This window comes from Bos mutus, chromosome 1 (genome assembly GCF_027580195.1).
Source record: "Bos mutus isolate GX-2022 chromosome 1, NWIPB_WYAK_1.1, whole genome shotgun sequence".
Classification (NCBI taxonomy): domain Eukaryota; kingdom Metazoa; phylum Chordata; class Mammalia; order Artiodactyla; family Bovidae; genus Bos; species Bos mutus.
This window is the reverse complement of record NC_091617.1, coordinates 81,441,891-81,463,162: the sequence shown is the minus strand read 5'-3', so window position 1 is coordinate 81,463,162 and position 21,272 is coordinate 81,441,891. Positions and strand designations below refer to the sequence as shown.

General features: G+C 38.1%; 1 protein-coding gene across 2 annotated transcripts in view; it reads left to right on the top strand.

The window, feature by feature from the left end:
* The window catches only part of VPS8 (VPS8 subunit of CORVET complex), a 295,718-nt gene that overhangs the window by 30,107 nt on the left and 244,339 nt on the right, over nt 1-21,272 (top strand). For both annotated transcript variants that reach the window (XM_070372173.1, XM_070372165.1), the window contains exons 8-15: nt 3,088-3,212; nt 4,204-4,290; nt 6,637-6,704; nt 11,546-11,699; nt 11,798-11,857; nt 13,124-13,231; nt 18,228-18,308; nt 20,610-20,780. In XM_070372173.1, coding sequence (XP_070228274.1) covers nt 3,088-3,212; nt 4,204-4,290; nt 6,637-6,704; nt 11,546-11,699; nt 11,798-11,857; nt 13,124-13,231; nt 18,228-18,308; nt 20,610-20,780 — 854 coding nt within the window. The remainder of the gene's footprint in view (nt 1-3,087; nt 3,213-4,203; nt 4,291-6,636; nt 6,705-11,545; nt 11,700-11,797; nt 11,858-13,123; nt 13,232-18,227; nt 18,309-20,609; nt 20,781-21,272) is intronic.

The window sequence follows — 21,272 nt, the reverse complement described above, 5'->3', positions numbered from 1 at the left end:
GGCTTTTCTTTGTTACTTAGTCCATTACTCTTAAGCCTAGAATATGCTGGGATCAACCCTAAGTAAAGTGTATTTTGAAAGATATACTAATAAAGAAATAGATGTAATGCATTGCACTGTCAATTTAGATGTGCTTTTTGTGGTATCTGGGCTTTGAGTTCTCTTAATTGATAAGCTACTTATTATCATTAAAATAATTCTTTGCATGTGTATCATTGGATAGCTTTCATATTTTTCATAGGCATTTACAAAATTTAAGCTCTGTACCAACTCTGTGAAGCTTATAGGAAAAATGATAGTCTCATTCCCCCCCCCCCCCCCAAATCAAGAGCCCCCTTGGAGGAGTAGAACATGGAAAGCTCTGATTTTCACCTTTCTTACTGCTGTTCAGGTCCTTTTTGTTCCTTCTGTGTAACTTTATAAATTGTTTGAAAGAGGTTTTATTTTTGTCTTCACCGAGTACCTTTCCCCAGAATAGTCTAGAAAAATCTGGACTACAGAATGTTCTAGTAGAAGAAACCTCTTCAGTAAGACCCTGCTTTCTTCTTTCCGCAGAAATTCTGTCTTTTCTGATTTGTTTAAATTGTATAGGTTTATTCATATGGCACCATAAATACAGAATGTATAATGACACCAATACGAATTGATAAGTATCTTTGTGGAGTTAAACAATATTATGTTTTAGGCACTGTCCATTACCTCACAGCCGTGCTACCTTATAAAGGGACATTATAAAGATAATGAATACATTGTAAAAGTCAAGGGGAAAACATTGACAGTCTTCGTTAACAGAGTCCTATGGGATATAAATTTAGTACATATTTTAGGAGTGACCACTGTTGATAATTTGGTCCCTGTCTTAGCTAGTTTTTAGTACACAGTCAGAAAAAGAATCATGTCTGGGTTTTTAATGTAAAGGTTAGTTGTGTCTTTTTCCTCCCCTCTTTACTTCCTTTTTCTTAATGGTACCCTTATTCTCTATTTTGTCATACTCCTTAAATTCTCCTGTGCTTACTCTCCCTGAGTTATCAGTTCAGTTCAGTTTAGTCGCTCAGTCGTGTTCGACTCTTTGTGACCCCATGGACTGCAGTACGCCAGGCCTTCCTGTCCATCACCAACTCCCGGAGTTTACTCAAACTCATGTCTGTTGAGTTGGTGATCCCTGAGTTATAAGAGTACTTAAATACTCAAATTTAAAGTAAGGACTTTGTTAAAGCAATAGTTAGTGTCTTTAAGTACTGGTCGATCAGAACTGTGTAGTTTGGATATCAAAGCAGAGACTATTCCGACACTACTCTTGCCTAGAGGGCAGACAACCAGGCTAAATGGACTTTTTGAGGCTGGTGCAGAATTTCTGTCTTTGTCCTCTAACTTTTTCAGTCCATTCGTTGGACTACTCACATGACCCACAGTGGTAGTATGTATACAACACTGTTGCCCAACCAATGAATCTTGACAATTTGCAGAACAGGGTGTAAGGATCATCTACTAACTGTATAACGTAGCCCTGACAAAATAAGGATCATGGAAAACACTGTTAGGCATGCAATTCAGTAGAGCAAAGTAAAATGTGATATCATATTTAGAGTCAGGAAAAAGGCAATTACAACAGTTTGGATTAAACTGGAAAAGGGAGGAAAATGTATGTAAGGATGGAAAGAAATAAGGAAAAAATCTGTTCTTGTGATTAATATAGATGTGAATAAACATAGGACTTTTAAAGTACATCACACCTTGTATATTATGAATTTTATTCCTTTTCAAATGTTCATCTTGGAAGGCTAAGATCTAAAGTGACATCATAAAACATCAAATATTTTCTGTGTGCTGGATACAGCCACTAATTATGTCAAAACTGAGACAATTAATTCTGACATTAATTGTGTCAGAACTCCTGGGGAGGTGGGGATTGCTATTTGAGCCTGCTTGTGAACATAGAAAAATATTCTTACAGTATTCACTTTGTATGGGCAAAAGGGCTTACCTAGTATTATTCCATGCATTTGGGAATGAATGTCTTTAGGCTCTTTCTAATGATAACTGGGCTTACCTTTATGGGAGGAAGATTTGCAAATATGGCATCTATTAAGATGATTGTCAGATGCATTCTGTGTGCAAGGCACTGCCCTAGGCATTCTGGGGATGTTAATTCTCTCATGATCTCAGCCCTTAGATAGGTCATAGTCTAGGAGTGGAAGTAAGATGTATTTACCTCCAAAAAGTAGCACATAGATAGTGAAGGGAAGCACAAACAATTGCTGGGGGAGTTAAGAGAACTCCTGATTGTGCAAGTATGGTGTCCTCCCCCCCACCAACTAAAAAACAGTTAAAGTTTGTAGACATGCTTTATGTTTAAAATTTTTATTTTATTGTTTTCAAGTGGGTACAGTAATGAGCTCTATATAATATAAGCACTGCCTAGGAGAAGCCCTAGAAGAATTTCTTCTACTTATTAGATAATAAAGTTTAGTAATATCCAAATGCTTCCTAGAGAAATCAGAGGTGATTACGGCAGAATCTTTGCCTTTTAGTAACTTTATTTAGTAGAGATTTGAATTATTTGCTTTTAGCGTATCAGCTGTTGATGCTTGAAAAGAATTTCCTTAAGTTGTTTAAACATACCCTATGATTTTATTTATTCTGTTCATTTGCCTGGTAAATCTTCAGGGATAATATAAATGAAAATTGTAGCCAAACTGTAAATAAATTTTGATTTTTGAAGTTTTAAATGTACTGTAAAAGGTGGTATTTCATGTATCTTGCATTCTAAAAATAGCAAAAAATATGGTTCTAGAATGAAAGTTAGTTGGTTGTTCCAAGAGATACAGTTTTCTTAGTATTTTCTTTTTAACATGAGCAAGTTTTGTATTATGCTTCCTTGTAGTTACCGTTTTTCTGCATTCTTAGTGTCTAATTCAATGCCCACTGTCTAGTAGTTGCTCAATAAATGTATTTTAAGATGAACGTAACTTTGTTTGATTCTTTTGATTCTTACTACCTCAAAGTGTTTGAAAACAGGCCTGTGCTATGTACATACTTAGTCAGACCTTTATTTCTTTCACTTGACTTATCAATTGCTTTCTTTAGATCAGAATCAAGCTTTGCGACTCTGCTTGGGTAGCACTAGTGTTGGCGGTCAGTATGGAGCTATCTCTGCCCTCAGTATCAACAATGACTGCTCAAGACTTCTCTGTGGCTTTGCTAAGGGACAGGTAAATAGAAACCTTATTTTACCTATAAGACAGTGTGAAATGAATTAAACCTGTTATCTCTAGGTCAGTATCTTGAAGACAAAAACATGTTATAAAGTGATATGTCTATATGTAGAGCTAACCTGAATTTGCTTGGTCTGACTTTTGTCTAAATTTTTAAATTAAGTTACTGACTGAGCCAGAGTCTATGATTTTTAATATCTCAATTCATATGTCCCTATACGCAAATAGCTTTTATAAACCAACCAGGCCATTATACAAAATGTACTTTCTTTCTGTGAAGTGAAGTGAAGTCGCTCAGTTGTGTCCGACACTTTGAGGCCCCATGGACTATAACCTACCAGGTTCCTCTGTCCATTGGATTTTCCAGGCAAGAATACTGGAGTGGGTTGCCATTTCCTTCTCCAGGGGATCCTCCCGACCTAGGGATTGAACCTGGGTCTCCTGCATTGCAGGCAGATGCTTTACCCTCTAAGCCACCAGGGAAGCCCAAGATAGACCTGTATATCTTTCTTTCTGTCGTGAGGATGATTGTTGTTGATTTTTAAGTACAGTATATATTTTGCTTTGTAACTGTGTCCCTGGACACAAATTTGGTATTTGTTTTTACTTCTGAAACTGGGCAGTAAGTTTTGTTTCTTTTCTTCTTCTGACTTACATGTCACTAATTGGTTTGGCAATAAGCCCTTTTGATAATTTTTACCAGTGCTAAAGAGATTGACTCATTAAATAAATCTCTTTTACCTCTCAGTAAAAGAATAAGATTTAAAATCTGAAGGGAAAAGTAGACTGGGTAGGATGAGGGGAGGATGAAGATGGAAAAGGGCCCCATGCTTCAGCGGATCTGCAACCTTTAGTTATGTTTTAACTTTATAGTTCTTTGTCTGCAATGTTTATAGGCCAGGAATAGATTATTTCAGCCAAAAGCCAAGATACTTAAGTCCAAAAAAGAGCAATAAATTTGTTTTTAAAGCATTTAGTTGTCTTATAGATCACTATGTGGGATTTGGCCAGTGGAAAGCTTCTTAGATCAATAACAGATGCTCATCCTCCGGGAACAGCAATATTACATATTAAGGTACAGTTCTTATTTTCTTTTTCTAATAATCTTTATTATTATGCCCTTGTATCCATTTTAAAGTAGATTTCTTTATAAACAGAATCCTTGAAAGTGAACTGTCTTTTATGTGACTGGCCCAACAAGATGTTTTCCCAAGTAAAATCCAGAGATAGGCTATCATGGTAACATTCAGCTATAAGTTGTATTGACGTCTAGTAGATACAGCAGGAAAGAGAGTAAACTGAAGTGATCCTAGATGAAAGGTTGGCAGCAAAGACAGGCAGTACCCTGCTGAAAACTCCGTGCAGATTTTAAAAGGTCTTTTTACTTTTTGCTTAGTCCACCAGGATTTTACTGCTGGGGTGGTGTGCCCTGTCACACTTTGTTGGGAATTACTTGAAGTTCAAGGCACTGGTTGTGAAAGAACCAAGGTTTGCATTATGTTTAGAAACAAATTTCTTGGTTTATTTTCTTTCAGGCCTCCAAAGGAAAAGCATCAAGGTTCGAATCTTGACTTTCTCCTTACATGCCTGAAAAAAATAAACCACCTTAGGTAACATTTAATTTATAAATACAGTGTGAACCTTGGTTTTTATATGCTGTCAAGTCCACGTTCAGAAGTGTAAAACATACAGGATTATAACTAGAGAAGTCTAAAATCAGATCTTCTGGATTTTAATCATGTACACGTTTGGTTAGTTAGCTGTGCAGACCTCTCTTATCCATACATATGCTTTTTAAAGTCTGGGAGCATCTGGAGTTTATGTGTCTGCATCTCAGTTAGTTACGTAAAAAGTCTTTTGTGACAAAGCAGCATTGAAGCATTTAGTAACAATGAAAACAACCAAGACAAGTAAAAGTAGAGAGAATTTCTCCTCTTTCTGAACATCATGGCAGTTTATCTTGACCTGTTTTCATACGGCATGAGCCAACTTCTAATATGTTGTTGTTTATGTCTTATCTGCTTTAATAGATTAAGGCCTTTGAAACCAGGATCTGTTTCTCTTTTATTTTTGTGTGTTACATGTAGTAGTTGCTCAATAAATGTTTGTTGGTTTATGAAAATCCAATCCATTTGCAGAAAAAAGCAAAATCTTTGGGAGAAACAATAAGAAACAGAAGAGGTAAAGACAGAGAGAAAAAGGCAGAAGAAATAAAAGCAGAAGAATGTAGCTGACATTGAAAGCACACTTGCGTTGCTTGGCAATGCTACAAGTATAGACGCTTCTCAGAAATTCTGGGGCCCGCTTTTGGCAAAGGCTTCTTATGCTGTCAACCTCTCACTCGTTATTCTCCAAACTTAACCGTACACATCCCATCAATAATAATTTGGGCTTTAATTCATACACACACACACACACACACATACATGTCTCTGTGTGTGTGTGTGTGTATATATATATATAATATTTAAAATTAAATGTGCTACTGTACTAAATTTAAGTATATCATAAAACACATACTCAGAATGTAGAAGATAAAAATTATGAATGCTGTTATTTTTCTCTACACTCCACTTTTGCAACTGCTCAGCTAGGCCTTTGAGAACCATGGTGTAGGACTTCTGTACTTTGCTTGTGTGTGGTTGAAGAAGATGCATTTCATAGTGGCCTCCTGTACCTCAGCCATTCTGGAAGAGTCCAAAGGCATGCCAGTTAGGATGGTTTTACAACCTTTGGGGTTAGGGAGACTAGTCACTGGAAGTGATATAAATTAAGTTATTCAATTTTGTATCTATTGGCATGCACATCTGCCAGGCCACATCAGCCCTTAGGACAGTCTCTCATTGTGAACATTATTTATTGAGTTTTCCAGGGTGGATAATAGTAACTAAAGTATACTTTATTGAAGAAGACTGAAGGGGCAGCACATTTTAGGAAGAGTTGCATAAAAAGTTAAACTGTTTTTAAATATAGTAGATTAACTCTTCAGTTATTCAGAAAACATATTCTAACAAGCTTATTTCCCAAAGACATCAAATATCTTTTATTGTGTCTTTATTCTTGAGAGCTAGGCAGCTGTAAGTATATCCAAAGTATCCTATTCAGCTTAATAGCAAGTTTGAAAAAATTAATATAAGAACCCAAGTAGATAAGTTTAGGGCTTTTATGAATCATAATTTGTATTTTTCTTTTATCCTTTTGAGAAGGTTTTACTTCTTTAAAGTCTCAGTTTTTAATGATATTGAACCATTTTTATTCTAAATATGGGTAAGTTTGTATTAGAGTAATAAGGTCAGTCTAGGTGATTTCAAATGCTATTAAATGTGTTTGTCTTGTATTTTTAAAATTTTATAAATTTTCCCCTTTTTAACATTTGACTGGTTTTTTAAAAATTGTTAAAATAAATTCCTTCTCTGTTTAGTTTACAGATGATCCAACTCTTGCAATTTGCAATGACAGCGGAGGCTCTGTTTTTGAATTGACATTTAAGTAAGAGACTATTGGACGTTTGTAGACAAATGAAAAGATTAGCTCCAATTTAATGACTTGAAGTTGAATGTGAAGAGGTCTGGAAAACCCATGTAATTGTAAATAGGTTGTGGCTGTGTATTACACTTATCTGGGGAGGCTTACAGAACATACGGAGCACCATGCCTGGTCCCCCAAAATTCTGTCTCAGTACTTCTGAGTTGGGATTCTAGATTCCTTCTCCCCAAAGTGTTCCTAAACTCTGTCAGTCTTGGGAACCATTATCCTGGAGTATATCAGTAATTTTAGTTTAGACCCCGGGCCCAGTTGGTTATAACCATAATGACCAGGTGTACAAGGTTCCTTTTGCCTTGGAATTGTCCTGTTTACTCTTTAAATAAAGGGAAAGACTGTTTAGATATGCATAAGAACATTTATAAATCTGAGTTTAAAAAGACAAAAAAATTCAATGTGTATTTTGTTTCCAAAGTTCTTCAAAGTAAGGACTATGTTTCTTACATTTCGCATGCCTCCTGACAATATCAAGTCCAAAATAATTGTTTGAAAAATACCAGTTCAGTTCAGTCGCTCAGTCATGTCCTACTCTTTGCGACCCCATGACCCGCAGCATGCCAGGCCTCCCTGTCCATGTCCATTGAATCGGTGATGCCATCCAACCATCTTGTCCTTTGTCATCTCCTTATCCTCCCACCTTCAATCTTACCCAGCATCAGGGTCTTTTGAAATGAGTCAGTTCTTTGCATTAGGTGGCCAAAGTATTGGAGTTTCAGCTTCAACATCAGTCCTTCCAATGAATATTCAGGACTGATCTCCTTTAGGATGGACTGGTTGGATCTCCTTGCAGTCCAAGGAACTTTCAAAAGTCTTCTCCAACACCACAGTTCAAAAGCATCAATTCTTCAGTGCTCAGCTTTCTTTATAGTCCAACTCTCACATCCATACATGACTACGGGAAAAACCATAGCCTTGACTAGATGGACCTTTGTTGACAAAGTAATGTCTCTACTTTTTAATATGCTGTCTAGGTTGGTCATAACTTTCCTTCCAAGGAGTAAGCGTCTTAATTTCATGGCTGCAGTCACCATCTGCAGTGATTTTGGAGCCCAAAAAAATAGTTGGCCACTGTTTCCCCATCTATTTCCCATGAAGTGATGGGACCAGATACCATGATTTTAATTTTCTGAATGTTGAGCTTTAAGCCAACTTTTTCACTCTCCTGTTTCACTTTCATCAAGAGGCTCTTTAGTTCTTCTTCACTTTCTGCCATAAGGATAGTGTCATGTGCATGCTGCTGCTGCTAAGTCACTTCAGTTGTGTCCGACTCTGTGCGACCCCATAGATGGCAGCCCACCAGGCTCCCCCATGCCTGGGATTCTCCAGGCAAGAACACTGGAGTGGGTTGCCATTTCCTTCTCCAATGCAGGAAAGTGAAAAGTGAAAGTGAAGTCGCTCAGTCATGTCCGACTTTTAGCGACCCCATGGATTGCAGCCTACCAGCCTCCTCCATCCATGGAGATTTTCCCTGGGATTTTCCAGGCAAGAGTACTGGAGTGGGGTGCCATTGCCTTCTCCATCATATACATATCTGACATTATTGATATTTCTCCCAGCAGTCTTGATTCCAGCTTGTGCTTCATCCAGCCTGGCATTACTCATGATATTACTGTGCATATAAGTTAAATAAGCAGGGTGACAATATACAGCCATACAGCCTTGATGTACTTCTTTTCCTATTTGGAACCAGTCTGTTGGTCCATGTCATTTTAACTGTTGCTTCCTGACCTGCATACAGGTTTCTCAAGAGGCAGGTCAGATGGTCTGGTATTCCCATCTCTTGAAGAATTTTCCATAGTTTGTTGTGATCCACACAGTCAAAGGCTTTGGCATAGTCAATAGAGCAGAAATAGATGTTTGTCTGGAACTCTCTTGCTTTTTTGATGATCCAGCGGATATTGGCAATTTGATCTCTGGTTCCTCTGCCTTTTCTAAAACCAGCTTGAATATCTGGAAGTTCATGGTTCACGTATTGTTGAAGCCTGACTTGGAGAATTTTGAGCGTTACTTTACTAGCGTGTGAGACGAGTGCAATTGTGTGGTAGTTTCAGCATTCTTTGGCATTGCCTTTCTTAGGGATTGGAATGAAAACTGACCTTTTTCAGTCCCATAGCCACTGCTGAGTTTTCCAAATTTGCTGGCATATTGAGTGCAGCACATTCACAGCATCATCTTTCAGGATTTGAAATAGCTCAACTGGAATTCCATCACCTCCACTAGATTTGTTCATAGTGATGCTTCCTAAAGCCCACTTCACTTCACATTCCAGGATGTCTGGCTCTAGGTGAGTGATCACACCATTCTGATCATCTGGGTCGTGAAGATCTATTTTGTACAGTTCTGTGTATTCTTGCGGCCTCTTTTAAGTATCTTCTGCTTCTTTTAGAAGCATACCATTTGTGTCCTTTATTAAGCCCATCTTTGCATGAAATGTTCCCTTGGTATCTCTAATTTTCTTGAAGAGATCTCTAGTCTTTCCCACTCTATTGTTTTCCTCTATTTCTTTGCACTGATTGCTGAGGAAGGCTTTCTTATCTCTCCTTGCTATTCTTTGGAACTCTGCATTCAAATGGATATATCTTTACTTTTCTCCTTTGTTTTTTGCTTCTCTCCTTTTCACAGCTATTTGTAAGGCTCCTCAAAGAGCCATTTTGCTTTTTTGCATTTCTTTTTCTTGAGGATGGTCTTGATCCCTGTCTCCTGTACAGTGTCACGAACCTCCATCCATAGTTCATCAGGCACTCTTATCAGATCTAGTCCCTTAAATCTATTTCCCACTTCCACTGTACAGTCGTAAGGGATCTGATTTAGCTCATACCTGAATGGTCTAGTGATTTTTCCTACCTTCTAAAGTTTAAATCTGAATTTGACAGTAAGGAGTTCATAATCTAAGCCATAGTCAGCTCCTGGTCTTGTTTTTTCTGACTGTATAGAGCTTCTCCATCTTTGACTGTAGAGAATATAATCAGTCTTATTTTGGTGTTGACCATCTGGTGATGTCCACGTGTAGAGTCTTCTCTCGTGTTCTTGGAAGAGGATGTTTGCTATGATCAGTGCATTCCTTTGGCAAAGCTCTATGAGCCTTTGCCCTACTTCATTTTGTACTCCAAGGCCAAATTTGCCTGTTACTCCAGGTGTTTCTTGACTTCCTACTTTTGCATTCCTGTCCCCTATAATGAAAAGGGTATCTTTTTTGGGTGTTATTTCTAAAAGGTATTGTAGGTCTTCACAGCACCATTCAACTTCAGCTGCTTCAGCATTACCAGTCGGGGCATAGACTTGGATTACTGTGATATTGAATGGTATGTCTTGGAAGCGAACAGAGATCATTCTGTCGTTTTTGAGATTGCACCCAAGTACTGCATTTCATGGGGTCGCAAAGAGTCGGACACGACTGAGCGACTGATCTGATCTGATCTGACTGCATTTCGGACTCTCTTGTTGACTATAATGGCTACTCCCATTTCTTCTAAGGGATTTTTGCCCAAAGTAGTAGATATGATGGTCATCTGAGTTAAATTCACCCATTCCAGTCCATTTTAGTTTGCTGATTTCCTAAAATGTCGACATTCATTCTTACCATCTCCTGTTTGACCACTTCCAATTTGCCTTGATTCATGGACCTAACATTCCAGGTTCCTATGCAATATTGTTCTTTACAACATTGGACCTTACGGGTTCCATCACCAGTCACATCCACAACTTGGTGTTGTTTTTGCTTTGGCTCTGTCTCTTCATTCTTTTGGAGTTATTTCTCCACTGATCTCCAGTAGCATGGGGAGTTCATCTTTCATTGTCCTGTCTTTTTGCCTTTTTATACTGTTCATGGTGTTCTCAAGGTAAGAATACTGAAGTGGTTTGCCATTCCCTTCTCCAGTGGACCACATTTTGTTAGAACTCTCCACCATGACCTGCCTGTCTTGGGTGGCCCTACATGGCATGCCTCAGTTTTATTGAGTTTGATTAGACTGTGGTCCATATCATTAGATTGGTTAGTTTTCTGTGATTGTGGTTTCTCTCTGTCTGGCCTCTGATGCCCTCTCTCAGCACCTACTGCAGTACTGTTGATGTATTCAGCTGATGTTTATTGGCTATCGCCTATGTGTAGGCGTTGCCTAGATACCAGAGTTATGGCTGTGAACCGGTCAAGGTTGCTACTCTAGTAGAACTTACGTTCTAGTTGGGGTGGGGGTAGGGAGACAGTCAATAAACCAACACATAAATAACTTTAGGTATGAGTGCTATGAAGAAAATAAGACAGGTCAGTATTCTGGAGTGCATTTGAGAATCATTCAGGAAGGCTTCTCTCTGAAGGCGACATTTAAACAAAAACCTGAACGATAATCTGGTCAGCAAATGAAAAGACCTGGAAGAAGTGTTCCAGGCAGAGGGATATTCAAGCACAAAAACTTTGAGGTGGGCACACTGTGGCCTGCTGGAGCAGCGGACAGAAGGCCAGTGTGGCTGGAGCACGTGTTTATCAGGAGCAGTAGCAGTGGGAGAGGAGTGAAGGCAGGAGACAGATCACATAAATGATATAGGACGTTTTAAACCTGGCAAGAGTCGATTTGATTTTGTGTACAGTGGTAAGCCATTGGAGAGGGAGAAGCCATAGGAGAAGGTGGTAAATCTGACCCTATGTTGAAAAGGACATGCTGATGTCATGTGGAGTTTGGATTGTTGGGGGCAGGAGTAGGGGTCAGGAGGCTTTTGTAGTCATCTGCTGTAGAGATGTAGTGCCTTGGATCATTGCTAAGTTGATTCTGCATTTTGGGTTACATTTTCAGGAGAGTGATGGGAGTGAGAACTTGTGAATCTCGATGCCTGTTTAGCGGTTCCAAGGGTGAAGTTTGCTGTATTGAACCTCTCCACTCTAAGCCCGAGTTGAAAGATCATCCCATCACACAATTTTCCTTATTGGCCATGGCATCCTTAACAAAGGTATTTAGAAGATGAAGCTCATAACTTAAGAGACTTTGAATACCAAAAATCTGAAAATTGCAGGGTAAATAGTGAAAATGTATTTTTTCTCCCTAAAGATACTGGTCATTGGATTGAAGCCATCCTTGAAAGTGTGGATGACTTTTCCTTATGGACGGGTGAGTAAGCCTCTCCATCTTAAGGGCAAAAAGACCATGTTGGGAGGTCGGGGAAGATGACTCACGAGTGGCGAATTCTCTGAGGCTGTCAGAAAGCTAGATAGAATGGAAATTAGCTCTCTGTCTGCTTACCTTGATGTGACCAAAACAGTGTCAGCTGGCGACCAGAGCAGTGTCCTGGGGATCACAAGGTCTATACTTCCCTACCTTTAGTCTGTTAAGTTTTCTCTCATGAACAGCTGCTGCTTTGATATTGAACTACTGATAGAGAGCACCCCACCGTAGTATAGTGAGAATTGCTCTCACGTATTCTCTCCGGGGTTTCTTCTGCCTGTGATATTTCATTTTGGTGGATGCTTCTTGCAATGTATTGTGCACACCTCGGTATCTCTTTTCCTTCCTGCTTGGATGCTTTCAAAGTGATGTTTTCTTCCAGTGAATATGTAAGGAGAGGCATGGATGGGATGGGATGGAGAATGACGGTGTAGAACCAAGACTAGTCCAGAAAGTAGGCCCTGTAAGGAGGGAGCTCAGTCTTCAGCTTTCTTATTCACTCTATCTCTGGGCCCCAGGGGAAGCAGCCCTGCCCTTTCAGATGGTAGAGCCTGCTCAGGTTACCGTTAATTGTACTTAGGTGACCTTCACTGGCTAATTGAGACTTATCATGGTATGTGTTTGCATCTTTGTTTTTGTTGATTTTTCCCCCAATATTTTATTATGAACATTTTCAAATAAATAGAGAAGTTGAAAGGATTTTACATTAAACATCTATATACCTACCATTGTAAAACTGTACCATTAGTATTTTATTGTATACTTCATTATATACCTGTTTATTGTCATTCAGTCATCAAATTGTTTTTTTTTAATGTGCTTCCAAGTAAATTGCAGAAATTAGTACTCTTTTTTTTCCCCCTAAATATTCAACATGTATATGATTAAGTACAGTTCAGTAGTCAAAGTCTTTCCTTTGGTAGAAAAATTTATATACAACAAAACACACAGATCTTGAGTGTACATTTGCTAAACTTTGCCAAATATAGATACTTAGGTAACCCAAACTTCTGTCAAGATGTGGAACATTTCTGTCCACAAAGAAGGTTCCCTCTTGACGGTTCCTAATCAGTCTCTACTCCTCTGGAATTTTAATGAGAAATTAGGAGGAGTTTTTATCAAGGAACACCAGTCCATTGCTGTATTAAACCAGAGTTTTCTCTTTATTCTTCTTGTGTTAACAATGATTTTTTTTTTTTCCTTCTTACCCAGATGGATCCTTCCAGCGTTCCATTGCTGGCCTGGCACTTCGTGGCAGTGCATAATTACGTGAATCCCATGCTAGCCTTCTGCAGAGGAGATGTTGTTCATTTTCTCCTGGTAAGTCCTAATATGATGCTACATCTGTGCTGATGTCCTTTGTCATAGGTTATCATTCTGATTCACCAGTAATTTAATATTGTTTCAAAGAAATATACTATTGTAATTCTTTGGAAAGAGAGTGACCTATTTAATTTTTGAGGCTTTAGTGATTAACATGGAAAACCCTCAGCTCCATGCCTCCTCATGGTGTATTTTTTATTTCCATCTCCTTTGACTAACAATTAATGGTTTATGTGTATGTGTAAATATTTGAATGTACATCAGATCAGATCAGTCGCTCAGTTGTGTCCGACTCTTTGCGACCCCATGAATCGCAGCACGCCAGGCCTCCCTGTCCATCACCAACTCCCGGAGTTCACTCAGACTCATGTCCATCGAGTCAGTGATGCCATCCAGCCATCTCATCCTCTGTCGTCCCCTTCTCCTCCTGCCCACAATCCCTCCCAGCATCAGAGTCTTTTCCAATGAGTCAACTCTTCACATGAGGTGGCCAAAGTACTGGAGTTTCAGCTTCAGCATCATTCCTTCCAAAGAAATCCCAGGGCTGGTCTCCTTCAGAATGGACTGGTTGGATCTCCTTGCAGTCCAAGGGACTCTCAAGAGTCTTCTCCAACACCACAGGTCAAAAGCATCAATTCTTCGGTGCTCAGCTTTCTTCATAGTCCAACTCTCACATCCATACATGACCACAGGAAAAACCATAGCCTTGACTAGACGGACCTTTGTTGGCAAAGTAATGTCTCTGCTTTTGAATATGCTGTCTAGGTTGGTCATAACTTTGCTTCCAAGGAGTAAGCGTCCTTTAATTTCATGGCTGCAGTCACCATCTGTAGTGATTTTGGAGCCCAGAAAAATAAAGTCTGACACTGTTTCCACTGTTTCCCCATCTATTTCCCATGAAGTGGTGGGACCAGATGCCATGATCTTCGTTTTCTGAATGTTGAGCTTTAAGCCAACTTTTTCACTCTCCACTTTCACTTTCATCAAGAGGCTTTTTAGTTCCTCTTCACTTTCTGCCATAAGGGTGATGTCATCTGCATATCTGAGGTTATTGATATTTCTCCCAGCAATCCTGATTCCAGCTTGTGCTTCTTCCAGCCCAGCATTTCTCATGATGTACTCTGCATATAAGTTAAATAAACAGGGTGACAATATACAGCCTTGACGAACTCCTTTTCCTATTTGGAACCACTCTGTTGTCCATGTCCAGTTCATTAATGGCTTACCTACCTACATGTAGTGTGTTTATTAGAAAGCAAGTATCATTGAGCACCTACTATGTCCTTTACATTATAGTGGACACGAGGCAATTGGAGGACGTATAAAACTTAATTTCTTCTTTAAAATAGGTTAAAATATGGTTTGAAAGGCAAAACCAGTATGTTCCCTGCTACTAGCGAGGACAGTTTAAGGACTCTACTATGTGATGAGAATTTAAAACTTGATGTAAATTCAGAGTATGAAGAGATTTGTATGGATTACAGAGGCTGTGGAAGACTTTATGAAGGGTACAGGGCAAATACTACAGGAGGGGTGGATATACATATTGGGGAAAATAAGCTGAACTGAAGACACAGAGATAAGAATGTGCCTGTGGAATCTCTTCTTGAGTTTCGTAGCTCAGTGAAGCAAGTGCCTCACTGTCCACCTAGTTTCTCCAGCCTGAGATATAGGAGTTGTCTTTTAGTTGCATTTTTCTCTCTATTCCTGCTCCATCACACATTCTGCTGACTCTAATTTACTTCCTTTTTTGTCTCACCTCTTGCTGCTTCCCTAGCCTAAACCACAGGCATTTCTAACCCAGGCTCTGAAATAGCTTCCTAACTAGTCTTTTGCCTCAGTGTCTTTTTATTTCTTTTTTAAATTGACATATATAGTTGATTGACAGTATTGAGTTAGTTTCTGGTGTATAGCAAAGGGATTCAGTTTATATATATATATATATATATATATATATATATATATATATTCTTTTCCAGCTTTTCCATTGTAGATATTATGAGATATTGAATATAATTTCCTGTGCCTTACAGTAGGACCTTGCTGTTTATCTTTTATCTATAATAGTTTGTATCTGCTTATCCCAAACTCCTAATTTATCCCATTCCCTCTTTCCCTGTGGTAACCATAAGTCTGTTTCCATGTCTGTGAGCCTGTTTCGGTTTTGTAAATAAGTTCACTTGTACCATTTTTTTAGATTCCACATGTGAGCGATATCATGTATTTGTCTTTCTCTGTCTGATTTGCTTAGTATGACAGTCTCCAGGTCCATCCACGGTGCTGCAAAGGCATTGTTTCATTCTCCTTGTGGCTGAGTAACACTGCATTGTATTTATGTACCACATCTTTATCCATTCATCTATTGATGTACATTTAGGATGCTTCCATGTTTTTGGCCTTGGTGTCTTTGCATATGCCAACGTCTCTGCCAGGAAAGCTCTGTGCTCTCTTCAACAGTATCCTAGCTCATGATTAGCATTGCCTTCCCTGACCTACTGATCTCAGTTAGCATTTCCCACTACAAACATCCATAATACCTTCTTTTATAACATTCAGCACTTCTAAAATTCCTTATTTAACATTTTTCTTCATCACTAGACTGAAAGCACCATAAGTCTAAAACCAACCCTACTGCTGTATTCCAAGTACTAGGATAGTACTTAAATATATAGAAGGCCAGTAACAAGTGTTACAATTAATAACAGGGAGAAGCTTATTGTTTAAAATAAAGTTGAATATATGGATGGATCTAGATTAGAGATTGGCAAACTGTGGCCTGTGGGCCAGACCTGGCTGGCTACTTGATTTTGTGAAGTTTTATTTCATGCCCATTTGGTTATGTCTTATTTATGGCTGCTTTTGCACAATAGTGCAAAACTCAACAGTGGCAGAGTTGAGTAGTTATGACAGAGATTGTATGCTCTGCAGATCCCAAAATATTTACTGTATGGCCTTTTACAGAAAAAGTTTGCTAACCTCTGATCTAGATTGTATAATAATTGCCCTAGATTGGTAAGGGGAAACCATCACAGGTTCTTAGGTAATTAAAGTGATACGATTAAAGTGACATTTTAGGAATAGCACTGTAGATATAGCAAAAAGAACAGATTATAGGAGGTTGGAGGGAAATGAAGGGTTTTGCTCTTGTAATAAAGCAAGTGAGGTCTTTAGACAAGGATGGGTGCAGTGAGAGTTAGGGATGGCATTTTGAAGGAAAGACAAGGTTTTTCATGGGGACTGAAGGACATAAAACATTGCATTTCTGGCTTTGTATTTTAGGAGCATGACGTATTCAAAGAGTTAGGGTTCGGGAAGGATAGTGTTGGGTTGAAAGTGAAGGTGAGACTTGAGTGGTATATTAGGGAATGTTCTCTGGGCAGACTGGCAATCCAGGTCTGGGGTGCAAATGAAAATTCCAAGATCGAGAAGGTAGTTGAAGCTGTGTAAATCAAAAGCAAGAGCATCCATAATGTTGGTGGACACTCGTGTAAGGAAAAGGACAACAAAGGCAATAGAAAGGAGGATCCTATAAAGGCATGTGGAGGTAGGTGGGGAAATAGAACAGTATGGCATCACACAAAAGACGGAGGAGGAGAGGCTTTAGGACATCACTTCTTACGTATCTGGTGGCCTTGCCTTCAGTCTTCTTTGATCTCTCTTTGGTATTGGTATTACACTGGAATTGATGATGTCCTGTTCTATTTCAGGCAGGTCACTATATTGTGTCTGTCTTCTTCAGTGCTCTGTCGCCTTGGAGCAGAAATAGAACAAATGATAAGGACAGATGAAGATTATAGAGTGTATACATATGCATATATAAATAAAATAGTAACACTTGAAGTTCTGGGAAATTTCGGGCTGTTTGAGCTATACTAGTTCATGCATTGGAGAAGGAAATGGCAGCCCACTCCAGTGTTCTTGCCTGGAGAATCCCAGGGACGGGGGAGCCTGCTGGCCTGCCGTCTATGGGGTCGCACAGAGTCGCACACAACTGAAGCGACTTAGCAGCAGCAACGGTATCATATTTCAGAAAAGCCTAGTTTTGGTAACTGCAGCACCTTATTTTCCTTTTAATGTACTTTTGTTTTACTTTTTTTTACACCATGCCACTAATCCTATTTTATGCTTTAACTCTGGCTAAATACAGTTATTGATGTGATGAAGTTAGTTTGTTCTGAGTATAACAGAGTGAATATTACATTTGCCAGTACATGCATACCCTGGGGATATTATTGGTTTCTGTTTCAGACCACTGCAATAAAGCAAATACTGCAGTGCAGTGAGTTACATAAGTTGATTGGTTTCCCAGGGCATAGAAAAGTTATGTTTGCACTATATTGTAGTCTTTTAAGTGTGTTATTATCTCTGAAAAAAAGCAGTGTACATACCTTAATTAAAAAATACTTCAGCCAGAAGCTTCTGATTTACCAATAGAACCAAAATTCATAACTTGAGAGATTAGTCTTAGATTTCAATCATTACCTTGTTGAAAAAAAAAAAAATACTTCATTGCTTAGAAAAAGCCAAAACAATTACAATAGTAACATCAAAGATCACTAATCACGGATTACTATAACAAATAATACTGAAAAAGTTTGAACTACTGCAAAAATTACCAAAATGTGACACAGAGACAGGAAGCAAGTGAGCAAATGTTGTTGGAAAAATGGTGTCAATAGATTGATGCAAGGCTGCCACAGTTTGTAAAACACACAATATCTGGAAGCACAATAAAGTGAAGTGCATTTAAAACAATGGTATGCCTAAACAGACAGCTTGACCACTGACCAGGTATACCATGGATTATACCAGATATACTACATACACTTGTGAGTGATTTATTTCATTTGTTTAATAGTTACTTTAGTTATCAGTATTTGTTTTACCCATATTCTGAATGGAAATCATGTTCTAGGTGGATTGACTAGGTGAGAAACTTTTAAAGTGTCTCAAACAGTAGCTGATATTCAGGTTGTTTTTATTTCATCATCAGGTTAAGAGAGACGAATCTGGAGCGATACATGTTACTAAGCAAAAGCATCTTCACCTATACTATGACCTCATCAACTTTACTGTGAGTATTATTGAAACGAAATACCCCCATTTACTTTATGTAATTGTTTTGAGTCCATGTTATGTTAAGGCTCCCAGGATTTTTGCCATAAACCATGATCTTTGCTGCTGCTGCTGCTAAGTCGCTTCAGTCGTGTCCGACTCTGTGCAACCCCATAGATGGCAGCCCACCAGGCCCCACTGTCCTTGGGATTCTCCAGGCAAGAACACTGGAGTGGGTTGCCATTTCCTCCTCCAGTGCATGAAAGTGAAAAGTGAAAGTGAAGTCACTCAGTCATGTCCAACTCTTAGCGACCCCATGGACTGCAGCCTACCAGGCTCCTCTGTCCATGGGATTTTCCAGGCAAGAGTACCATGACCTTTAGGATCATATAAAATGTGGACAGAAGTGAAGTCCTGCTTGTACTGAAAAAAGTCTTGACATTGGTGTGATGCCACATATTATTTTTATTGTCCTTCAGCCTGCTGAACACTGGCAAGATCACCAAAAGTTTTCTTTAATATCTTGAATAGCTCAAAGGGTAGATCAGAATAATTTCTTCAGGATCATTGCCAGGCTTTCTTTGTAAACACATTTTGGTACTTCTGAGTATGTCCTTATTGGTTCAGGAGAGACTATTTTCTTGTGGCTAAAAACTTTGCAGAGTTCTCTCTCTACCATGCATTTCGGTCCTAAGCAACCTTTGGGTTTTAAAAAAAAAAGATGATTTCCTTTCATATCAATTTTTAAAATAGATGATTTATTAATTTAGTTGCACATTGCTTTTTAAATCTTACAAACTTGATTTAGAAATAACACTGTTTTCCCATATACATTTCATGAAATAATTTTGTTCAACCTCTTCCCATGTGTATTAGACTTCAGTGTTTTGTCATTACCAGAATCCCTTGTGGAACTGTCTGACATATTTGTCTAGAATTCATCATCGTCACTTGCATTTAAGATGTTTGAGGTACATCTCTAAACATCTGCGTATGATTCTGTCCCTGGAAAAAATTTCCCAGCCACAAGTAGCCATTCTAATAGTAGGACAGTGGGTGTTTTTCATTTGTCCTGTGACATATTTATGATGTGACCCCTAACCACATTGCTTTGTAAGTTACCTTTAAAAGGCTTGTTTACAACATGTCAACAATTAAAATAGTGAGAGTCTAATCCCAAGAATAATTGCTAAACATGCTAACATTCTTGGTCATTCTTTCTCTTAACCAGGTGACCTTTGAAAGTCTGTAAAAGCTAGCACTAAGTTTGTAGAAGACTAAATAATGTGTCTTTCTGAATGGTACTTTGTTTCTCAAAGTAATCAAGAGAGCACATTACAAAAGTTCTTTGTAAAGGGTTTGAGTGTCAAACTCTGTTTTCTGAGAGACAATGTTTTTTTGAAAAACCAAACCCTTCCCTTATGGCAGCCACTACACTGATAAAGTATATATACATGTAGCATAGTTAAAATAGAAAAATTGATCCATTTTCAACTTGATTGTTTTTGATTGTTATTTGATTATGCAAATAATTTCTGAGATGGGAAGAGATCATATAAATAAACCAAAACTAATATCAGAGAAAGTGTAGGGGAAATACTTTGTTCTGGCTAATTTAGAATTCTAATTGTGCAGATTTTAAGACTTCATTTATTTCTTGGGGAGGAATTGAGAATTTTCAAAAAATATTTTGAAAATAAATTTTATATATAACCCAAGAAATTTAATCAAAATGACATCCTTTAGCAGATTTTAACATTATTATTACTTTAAAAATTGTAATAGTACTTATTAACAAATATTCAGACTATATACAGAAATAGAGCAAAGAACTCTGCCATAATTTGTAGGTGAAGGAAATATATATTTTTAAAATAGTTTCCATTTTAAAATATGTAATACTTAAATGCTAATGATCATTCTTTGACCAGCTAGGTTTATGAGGGTTCGCCATTTTGTTTGATTAATGTCAGAAACACTGGAAATGCAAAGTTGGTCACTTTTAAGTTATTGTGTCAATGTACTACCTTTAAAAAATTTTGATAAAAAACAGTTTATCTGATAATATCTATTAAGGCTCTTAGTTAGCCTTCTTTTACATTATGAATCACTTTAATACCATCAGAACTGTATGCTGTGTACCTGCTGTTCTTTGGGCTGGTACTGAGTAGTTCTTGCTGTGATTGTGTTGTCATCACCTGATTGATTAAATGGTTAAGGTCCTCAACGTCATTTAACTGAGTGGCCAAGCTTTCTTCTCGTCCTGGATGGTGATGTGGGATGGGCCTCACTCTTGTGTTTCTGTATGCTTGAATTACAGTGGATAAACTCACGCACAATTGTGCTCTTGGACAGTGTAGAGAAGTTGCATGTGATTGATCGGCAAACTCAGGAGGAACTGGAAACAGTGGAGATCTCAGAAGTTCAGTTGGTCTATAATAGCAGCCATTTCAAATCACTAGCCACTGGAGGAAACGTGAGCCAGGCACTGGTAAGGATAATCCATTATTTTAGTATTGTTTTGATAAACTTGATATTTTGTTGTTGCTTTATTTTAAGAATTCTGAGGAGTTATCTTTATGTCTTGATGTTTCTTTGAAAACCACTAACTAGGTTAAAGTGGATGTGAATTTATTTGTAAGTATTCAAGAATGTGAATTAAAACAATAATTCCTGTTATCTTCTATTCAGAAATGTGACTAATACCAAAGAATTTTAACTTTTATACTAAAAATAATGAAGTGAAATTTAAAGTTCATAAGAGAGAAATTGTAAAAGCAAGATATTTTAGAAAGTTTTATATGGTGACAACAAGCCTGATAGATTTAAGGAACTAAAGACTACAGAGACAAGTAGCTTGTAAGGCTTTGGAAGTATATGGATAATTGCTAAAGACTTGAACAGGTATGAAGACTCTGGTCATTGAAAGGCAAAGAGAGCTTTGAGAGAAAAATTCTTTAGGAATGGGAGATAGATGAAATGT